This window comes from Hoplias malabaricus, chromosome 11 (assembly GCF_029633855.1).
Source record: "Hoplias malabaricus isolate fHopMal1 chromosome 11, fHopMal1.hap1, whole genome shotgun sequence".
Lineage (NCBI taxonomy): Eukaryota > Metazoa > Chordata > Actinopteri > Characiformes > Erythrinidae > Hoplias > Hoplias malabaricus.
The window spans coordinates 11,443,297-11,453,639 of record NC_089810.1 but is presented as its reverse complement, the minus strand read 5'-3'; the positions used below and the strand labels follow the sequence as shown (position 1 = coordinate 11,453,639).

Here is a 10,343-nt window from a genome sequence, read left to right as displayed (position 1 = left end):
ATGTGTGTGTGTGTGTGTGTGAGAGAGAGAGAGAGAGAGAGCGAGAGAGAGAGAGCGCGAGAGAGATTGTGAAACACAGATAAGCAGCATAAAGAGACTGTATTTATGTGTTGTATGTTTGTTCGGCCAGACACTGCACCCCTGTCACAGTGGAGAGGAATTACATAAAGCACCCCCTGTGTATTTGGTGGTCAGTTTGGCTGTAGACAGTGGCTTTCTGTGTGTTTAGACTTAACCCCCACCCTTCTCCACCTCCCCCTGTTCAACTCCTCTGATGTCTGCCCAGTCCAGAACCAAACTAAGTGTGGTGGTGTGTTTTCTGCAGCAGAAACCCTGTCAGCTCTGTGTGTGAACCTTATTCATAACATTGATAAGGCTAGAAGGCCACAGGATGACAGCTGAAAGGCTTTGAGAGATGGTCATTAGTCTTGGGACGGCCTGTCAGGACTGGACGGTTTTCCCTTTCCGACTCCGCTACTGACCCGAATACCACAGCACAGAAATGAGATCATGGCTAAATGACCGTTACTTTATCAAAAATGAATGCCTCCAGTAAAACCACCTCACTGAACATTTAACCCCTTGAATGCTAGGCCTTATTCTGCAGTGATCAATCTTAAAATATAATATTATTTATTATTCAGTTGATTATTCAGTAAACACTGGATTTGCTGTGAATTTAATTAGCCACTTGTGTACTTTTACAAATTTACATTTTAAAAAGGGACAGAAATGCATTTGTTTATTCTTATTACTCCTGATTTCCCCCCAGACATTCTGTGTCCAATTGCCTAGCCTTTAGCCAATAATTGGCAGTGTGGTGACCTTAGGCTCTTTAAGGCTTCCTATTTCATTTCATGCTTTTCAAACAAGATTAAACCAGCACAAATTAGTAACTGTGTCCATAGGTGAATTTGCAGAATTCACTAATTATAAGCAGTTCCTGCAAGCTTTTAGAGAGACAGGATAAAGGATACGACTTTATTGATTCCTAAAGATAGTGCTGTGTCACAGTACTGTGCATAGTGCACAAGACATACATTAGTCAGAATAAATAGGGCAGGGCTATAAACGATGCTCTGTAGGTCCTTGGTGTTTAAATATGCCTTTTTTTTCCCTTTGCCATAGTTGTATTATTTTTTGTGACATCACAGTGTTCTCTAAGTACAATGGCCAGCATATAATATTACACATCATGCAAGCAATATGAAAACTAAAGACTTAGAGGAGAATAAATATAATAATTCATAGATGATAATGAACTATGTAGCATCTACCTACCTGCATTAGACAGCTAACCTGATGTTCCTCTCACATTCAAGGTGATCTGATTTTCTTGTCTTAACACTCCAAATCTCAATCTCAGGATTATTATGGCACTACTGCAGGAAAAAAAAATAACACTGTTTTACAAAAGATGTAACCGGACTGTAAGAATTCACTACTTTTACTTTGTGCAATGTTCAAACTGAGTGTTCAAAAAGAATGTAATTTCTTCAGAATTCAAGGTAAGTCTTTCTTCCCCAGCTTAGAAAAAGTTCCAATGTCAGGCCTCAGGTAGGATAAGCACATGGCTAAAGCATGGGCAGCAAGAAAGTGAGAAATAAATCTATTTAAAGGGACTTCCAATTTAATCTAGTCACTCTCAGAGGACATCTGAGGTTAAAGTACACCTGGTTAAATCTGTGTTTTAGCAAGAGTGAGTTATTGGTGTGAGAAGCTGATAGAGGACACACTGGTCACACTGATGCTAAGCTAAAGGGAATAGCTGGACTTCACATTCCCTCAGAGGAGCACCAAGGGAAATCAGGGATTTGCAAGAAAGGAAAAAAGAAAACAGCAAGAAATAAGAAAACAAAATCGAGTGCCCTCTGTGGTGAGATAATGAAACTGCACATTTTGCCTTTTGGATCAATACTGCCCTCTTTTGGTAGAGTTTGGTATTTTTTTCCCTTGTTGTTTACTGTTTAAAACCATGAAGTGTGCAGACAAATAAATAAACAAACCAGTAAATATTATTTTATTTATATTTGTCAGACATTGTAATGATATAAGATTTATTTGAACAATAAATGAATAAAATGAACAAAATAATTTTAACATTTTACAGATCAGTGTCAATCAAGTATCCAATACAAATGACTTCGTACATACTTTCAGTTCTGAATAAACTGCACTAAGGTCAGTACTTTTTTTCATGTCATTTATTTATATGAATCTTTGGAACTCTAAGGATGTATAAAACATGCAATTCAGGGTGAGTCAAAAGTCACAGGACACCCTTTTATTTCTTTGATATGCTACATGAGCACCTTCCCATTGGAAAAACTTGCCCTTGATCCATTATGGCAACTTACAAGATGGCGGCCATGTTCTGGACATAACCTAAAAGATAGGCTCTGTCGCTACTCTATTTGCGCAACCTGCCTGATTTGGATGGCGCATGCGCTAACCTTCACCCATATAGCTTATAGCAGCAATGAGACTGTTTTCCAAAGCAAAGAAGAGCGAATCTTTAAGAGTGAGTAATTTTAAACTCACATACACATGAGTTAGCCTTCCCTCACTGTCCTTTGAGTTTTAAACAACTGGAGTACCTGCAAAGTGTGTTTCTTTACAACTCCGCGTTGAGGTAGTCTTTTGTTTAAACAAAACATTACGAAAAACGATGTGGGACACACATGGCGTTCAATCAAATAGGGCCGTGGCTCTTTACAATTACACTCGAAGAAATTAATAAAATATCGGAGATATTAGTAGTGTTCACACGAATGGTGTTCTGCGCATGCGCACTTCGAATCAGGGAGCGGCGCAAATTGGGTACGTTACTTGCTAAACGTAAAAGAGTGTCCTGCGATTTTTGACTTACCCTGTAAATAAAGTTTGTATATTCCATACGAGAACACAGAAAAGAACACAAATTACACTTGAACTACAGACATTACAAATATACACAATAAGTGAAAACTATGATATTTATGCTCAAAAATTTGGACACACCTGTTTGAATGACATTTTGCTGATTGTCTAATTTTGTTGAGTATCTTAATACTGTGCGATTTTTTCATGCAAATATAAGTACAACCTTTTCATTTATTTAAATTTACAAATTCAAGTTTTATAAAAAATAATGGTCAGTTATCCAAGTATGCCCAAATATTTACATACAAATTAATTTAATATGATAAAACATAACAATAATACACTAAAACCAGACATTCACAGCATGTTTACCTGAGATATTTTTCCACATGCACACTACTATACTAAAAATGTATAGAAAAAAAATCCCTTTTTTTCTGCATATATATGATGGCAATATAGTAACTCAGTGCAAAGTGTGTCTTGCATATTCATTATCAATACTATAGGTTAGAAATGGTTAGATAAAAGCAGCAAATGTGTGAATATTCTGGTTTAATACTTTAGTGCTGTTATACAATTGAAAAATTGCATGTTTGTAGTGATAATCAAAAACATATTAAATATAATGGACCTTAAAAGCTATAACAGAGTTGATTTAGTGTTTCCAGCATTTTAAGTCTTAATGTAAGGTTTTCCCTCATTAGTATGTTTGTTTTACAAATAAATAGCTAACAAATCCTGACCATCAATATTTCATTAAACTAACTTATTTAGATGTCCAACTGTAAATAAGCAGAAAAGCAAACACACACTTGATTTCAGTGTAGCTGTACCTCACAAAAAATAAACAAATGCCACTTGCCCTGGCTTTCACAACCTTTGTAGTTTTTCCAGATTTATACTAGAATACTTCACATCTGGTTGTCGTAGGAGGGAGTGGAATACTGCTGCTGCTGCACAGCTCCCTGAGCTGCACCGAGTGCTGCCTGCTGAGCGGCCTGCTGGACATGGGGGTTTTTCCAGGCTCCGGTTGTCCACTCTTCCTGAGCCTTGCTTATACTACCTCCACTGCCTCTGTAGAAGTTATGAACCTGAAGGTTTGACCAAAGAAACCAGGATGGATGGTAAGAATGCAGAACTATATAAATACTTTTTTTTCTGTAGCAGCTTTTTCAGGCCCACTATTAGCCATTCTGATGGTGCTATTAAAATTTTTTAAATGGATATATTTAACCAAATATATTCATATTGATTTTTCTGTTTATTTTATCACACTGTTATTTAATTAATGGGGACACTTATGATTCTGTTGTGTTGCTAGTGAACAATGAATGGTAAAACATGGGAGTGATGCGAATCCCCAGCTGTGCAATTTCTGCTTGTATTAAATCTTATGTTTTAGATACATTTGATAGAGTTTCGATTGAAAAATATAGGGTTATTCAAAGAACCTCTCTCATTTTGAGTCATGTTTCATTCTAATGTTCATTGTTTAGCAATTCCATGAGAGTCCTGTGTATTTAAATCCATTGATGATGTAATTGATTGAATACATTTTTGCTAATGAAGTAAATTTTTTAAAGTTCTGAATTACAACGAAGATGTTTTGAATAATTTCTTTCTGATACCTTTGTGAGGGCAATGAAGGACAGAGAAGCCACAGCTGTAAACATGAGGGTGGGAATCAACATAATGATGGAGGCAAAGATGCTGGTGCCAAAGAAGGAAATGGTCCCTAACCAGCCACTGGGATAACAGAGAAAATCAGATTTACATATCATAAAAATAGCTTTCCTTTCTAAAGAACAGACAAAGCTTCAGTAATAAGCAAATCACCTCTGTCCTGCCATAAAATGATCCAAACAAAGTGTATGTTTTAAAAAGCTGAAAAGTAAGATCAACTTACCAGACGCCCCATCCCGGGATGCCGATGGCTTGGATAATGGTGATAACAACTTGGGCCATGAAGACGAAGAAGAATGCCATGAAGTTGAAGGAGCTATCTGTTCTAAAGGCAGCAGATGGACAGGGAGAGATGATGGCAGATACATGGTGGAAGCTCTATTTTGTCCCAGACTGTCAAACCCACGGGCCTTGTTTGCTGCCCTATAAATAAGAGCTCTCAAAACTGTCAAGTACTGGACACTGTATAAGCTCCCATGACAATTGGTGTCAAGCAGCTGAACCCAGAATACCCCAATAGCTTTTGCACCAAAAATATATTTTTCTTCACATAAAGCAAAACTTCCAGCACTTCAACAAAGTGTTGGAACAAAACTACTTCCTATTTTCCCACTCCACAAGAAGCTGTTTATGTAGTACTTTGGTACATGTCTATTTTAACTAAGTTGCTAAAGCCATGAAACATCCATTATTGTGACTTTTGATGTAATTTATTAAATACCAATATTTACCATCTACTAAAAAGGTTGTAATATGAAATACAGTAAGTGGTTGAGTCCCTAACTGAGGCCAACAACGTGTGAAAATGAAGATTTGCTATTATTATTGTGTTTGTTTGTGTGTTTATTTGTGTTGGTTTTCCATATTACATTCGACTTCCTTTCTCTATTACAACTTTTTTTTTTGGGTGGCACGGTGGTGCAGCATGTAGTGTCGCAGTCACACAGCTCCAGGGGCCTGGAGGTTGTGGGTTCGACTCCTGCTCCGGGTGACTGTCTGTGAGGAGTTGGTGTGTTCTCCCTGTGTCTGCGTGGGTTTCCTCCGGGTGCTCTGGTTTCCTCCCACGGTCCAAAAACACCCGTTGGTAGGTGGATTGGTGACTCCAAAGTGTCCTTATGTGTGAGTGTGTTGCCCTGTGAAGGACTGGCGCCCCCTCCAGGGTGTATTCCCCGCCTTGTGCCCAATGATTCCATGTAGGCTCTGAACCCACCGCGACCCTGGATAAGCGGTTACAGATAATGAATGAACGAATGAAGGCCAGGCCACAGCTGCTCCTTTAAAAGATCGGCCCAGTAGAATTTGGTCAAATTTCCTACAGTTTATTTTTTGGTTAGATGGGTGGTTGCAGGACTGGTAAAACCAGGCCTAATGAAACTTACTTGAAGGCCTTGTAGATGGGCCTGAACCAGCATACATAGGAGCAGGGAGTGAAGAGCATCAACCAGATGATGGACATGCCAAAGTTAGTCACCCCTCCTCCACCAAACATCCACGCCATACAGCCAATGAAATTCACAGCCAACGTAACACTGTATACTAAAGAAACGAGAGTGGACACAGTGTAGAAACATGGAGGTGATCATGATGTTATGGTTGAATAACAATATACTCTGCCAAAGTCAGAGACCACTCTTTGTTAATTTTGTTTTCCATTCAAAGAGAAGACTAAAGCAACAATATGTAGTATTTTTACACTAAATGCTTGAAATTACAGCTTCAGAATCATTGTGATGATCCATTGACATGTAACTGGGCTTGGCACAGTAGAAACTGCACTATGTAACTTTTGGAGGTGAGCAGAAAACATCTTGCAAGAACTGCATAAAGGAAGTGAGGAGAAAAAGAGAGAGAGAGTGACGGAGTGAGAGACTTGTCATAAGTAAATCTGCTAGTATCAATCAAGGGACTCCATATCTAGCTAGCAACATGCAACACAGCCACTAATGGAAGCTAACCCTTCCGCTAACAACTGCTAACAGAGACCAAGGGAACTCACCTCCATTGCCATGTGACTCTTATTTTCTTCTTCTCTGTGCATTTGTTTTTCTCAGTAAGGTCTTGTTATGTGCAGACCCTATGTTTTGAATGTGTTGCAGTCTTCAGTCACATGATGGTGGAGGGTGAGACTATTAAACTGTTGTTCATTGAAGATTGAAAGTGGTGGCTGAGCTCACACAGAAAAGTGAGTGTGAGATCTCCTTGGGCCTATCTGTGAGTCTCTGGTTTCTTGGCTGATGTTCCTGTGCTGTCTTACTTTTGTGTTTGTAAACAGTCTTCTAGTTCTATATGTTTTGGAGTTTGTTAACCAACACTACTTTGCACTTCAGCATATCTAATCTACTTCTGTGGAGTCTGAAATGTAAGACTGAGGCTTTTCAGGTTTTCCTGCAGGCCTTCTGATGTTCTGATGGTTAGGTTGGATAGATATTATTTTCCTGCTCCCCTCGCCTATTACACTGTAATATTGGAATTGAACTATTTTTAAAATGTATTTTACTTTGTCTTTCTCCTTTCTGGGCTTGGTGAATTACCTCATCTCTCTAACTAATCTCCTGAGAAATATATTACAGCTCTTTTGGAAATTAAATGAACAAAGAATTGTCTCTGACTTTGCATAAAAATGTGTAGTGTGAATTTTATTGTTGTCTGCAAAGAAAGAAAGTGTATATAAAGGGGGGGGGGGGCGTTTATATGGATAAACCTTAATAAAATGGAAGTGCGTGGCGATATTAACTTCCTGTTTGTGGCACATTAGTATATGGGAGGAGGGAAACTTCAAAATGGGTGGTGATCATGGTGGCTATTTTGAAGTCGGCCATTTTGGATCCAACTTTTGCTTTTCAATGGGAAGAGGGTCATGTGGCACATCAAACTTATTGGGAATTTCAGAAGAAAAACAATGGTGTGCTTGGTTTTAACGTAACTTTATTCTTTCATGAGTCATTTACAAGTTCCTGACCACTTATAAAATGTTAAAGTGTTCAAAGTGCTGCCCATTGTGTTGATTGTCAATGCAACCCTCTTCTCCCACTCTTCACACACTGATAGCAACACCACAGGAGAAATGCTAGCACAGGCTTCCAGTATCTTGAAAAGCCCCCCCCCTCCCATATACTAATGTGCCACAAACAGGAAGTTAATATCACCAACCATTCCCATTTTATTAAGGTGTATCCATATAAATGGCCCACCCTGTAGATCCATATACTAGAATTCACCAGTGTCTCAACAGCAACTGCAAAATAATTCGTATTCACAGTCCTGAAAACAGCTATGGATTATATGTACAGACACCTTAAACAAAAGAACAGTACAGTAATATATTGCTGAAGTGTTAATGCAGTGTATACACCCACATGCGACAACACTAACACCAAAAATAACATGCCAAAACCAAACATGTAGAAACAGTCATACTGTAGAAAAAGAACATACTGCTATGCTAAAAACCGGTGTGGCGTTTGGTACATTAAAGCCACATACACACGAAATGCAAAAGCATGCCGCCACTCTCGATTGATCAGGGAGATCAGAATACCTGCAGAGGTCAACCACAGGGGTCAGCTAGATTAAGACATAGCAATACGTCACTGATTATCTTTAGACATCTGATGAATATATTGCAAATAAACATAGAAAACGAACTCCTCGCTGAATTGGTACAGATCAGTAATAGAGAATAGTAAGAAATACACAGCACATGCAGTTTGAATTCCTGAAAATTCATTCATTTATCTAATTCCTTGCTAAAATGCTTATGTTTACCCCCTTTAACATTTACACTTTTAAAGAATCCATAGAAGATTATATGGAGTGATGAAATAGAAGAATATAAGAATCCGTATAACTTTCATATTTAAGATTCAGACACTCACAGATCCACAAGTGATACAATCTCTTGCACATGGTCTTGTGCTGGTCCGGGATCTCCTCAAAGTCCTGATAGAAGCAAGGTTTCAGTGGGATAAACCCAGGCAGAGGGGGGAAATTATTTTCTGTTGGAGAGAAAAAGAAAAAAAAGAGCCTTTATTGGTTCATTAGTCCTTAGTTTGATTGAAGGTAAACAGTAAGATCAAAAACCCGGCATCACATACCAGCCATTTGAATGTCTGCTGTAGATTATGTCCACTCGATCTTCAGTAGTCCAATAGTTACACTCTGAAAATAAATTGACCCAACATTTAGTTCACTGCAGAAACCTAAACACTATGCATGCATTATTAAAATAAATCAATGCAAAATAAACATAAAACAAATTTATATAGAGTGAGTTTCCAGGGGCTTACCACTGTATATCAATGTGCTAAAAATATATATGTAAAATGTATTTGATTATATGAATTTTCAGGATTTATTACTGGTTATTTGTTTACATATGATTTATGGTAATATTAAGGTAATGTAGAAATTAATAAAGCTAATATATATAAAAGTGCACATATTTCATATAAAAGCAAATATACCTTAAGTTTTAATTACGATTTTGATGTCAATTGTCATTACTGGGGACAACTGATGTCTTGTGCACTGAGCTTTAGTGAGTTGGCTCTCTGTAATAGTTTATTTTCAATCCTTAACAATATACTTATTCTCTCTTTTGAAAATAGTGGCCATACTGATAAAAAGGATGGGCTGGATTTGCTTTCAATTGACATCATTTTCTTATACAATCAAATTCACAATGTTTTACCTCCTCTGTATATTGTTTACTATCATTTTACCCAAAAGAGTTTCATGGAATTTTGACTGCAGAAACTATAATGATCTTGTTTTGTGAAATAATTGTCTAATAATTTACACTATGTACCCCATACATACCTGGGGTAGTTCTTCCGGACCTGGAAGAACTGGCTTTATGAAACAGACAAAATGTCATTAGGCTTGGCTTTAGACAGATTTTAGAGTGTAACAGTTTCTCTTGTACATTTATCACACTTAGAACCATTTGCAGCTCATTTAAAACTCTAAACAAGGCAATAAATACTCTCTGATTGAAGAAAACCACTCCAATGAGGACGGTGAAATCCACCTGGAGTTTAAATAGTAACTGCATGGAGGCGTTAAAATAATCTACTTACCTTCTCTTACACACTGCACAGCTATTTAAAAGGTCATGAGTCTCGTAATGCTTCCTCTGACCTTCACTTCACTTATAAATACAGTTAAATAAAACGTTTGATAAGAAAAGTTTGAGGTGAAAATATTACATTTATGTTTATGTATCGTTATTTTAGATCTAAGCTCTTCTAAAGCCCTGAGTGTTAGCAGGGTCCTCCCCTGCGTTTCCGTCCACGCTGGGCCAGCCAATTGAAAAGCAACTTGAAGCAGAGACCCGCCCCATTTCCGCTCACTGAACCAATGATATTGTGCCCTTGTGGTCGCTGGCCGCGGTGCTGAAAGTCTTATTAACGCCTCCCCTGACTGACTGTACTGCGGTAGAGTGTACTTTTCACACCTGTTTTCGGTCAAGTCCCGCCCTTAGCGTTGCCATAAACCAACCAGCAGGACTTCTAATGAATATTAACTAGTAGCCAATCCCGGCGTAGGAGGAGAATTTCCCTTAACCAATCACAGAACGAGAGTGGCGTTTACGTTTTGGGGAAAAACACGAATATATATATTTTGGTTATTATGTTGTTGTTATTTCATTATGTTTTTCTTCATGTTAAAGGTAATGTTTTGCTTCGTTCGACGTGGAATGCTTTTTCCTCATTAAAGGGAATGATTTTCCCAAATAAAGGTGTACATTTTGCCCCATGAGGGATATATATATATATATATATATATATATATAT

General features: G+C 37.8%; 1 protein-coding gene and 1 long non-coding RNA gene across 2 annotated transcripts; one reads left to right on the top strand and one right to left on the bottom strand.

The window, feature by feature from the left end:
* Nucleotides 1-2,397: 2,397 nt before the first annotated feature.
* Nucleotides 2,398-5,316, top strand: LOC136709794 (uncharacterized). Its single transcript, XR_010804532.1, has 3 exons — nucleotides 2,398-2,521; nucleotides 3,796-3,989; nucleotides 4,503-5,316. It is a non-coding gene; the product is annotated as an uncharacterized lncRNA (long non-coding RNA).
* On the bottom strand, nucleotides 2,429-8,538 carry scamp5b (secretory carrier membrane protein 5b). The gene is made up of 5 exons (XM_066685306.1): nucleotides 8,424-8,538; nucleotides 5,928-6,084; nucleotides 4,772-4,873; nucleotides 4,494-4,611; nucleotides 2,429-3,956 (listed from the first exon to the last, which is right to left on the bottom strand). Exons 1-5 carry the CDS (start codon nucleotides 8,452-8,454, stop codon nucleotides 3,777-3,779), a joined length of 588 nt encoding a protein of 195 aa, XP_066541403.1. The 5' UTR covers nucleotides 8,455-8,538; the 3' UTR covers nucleotides 2,429-3,776.
* Between the last annotated feature and the right edge of the window lie 1,805 nt (nucleotides 8,539-10,343).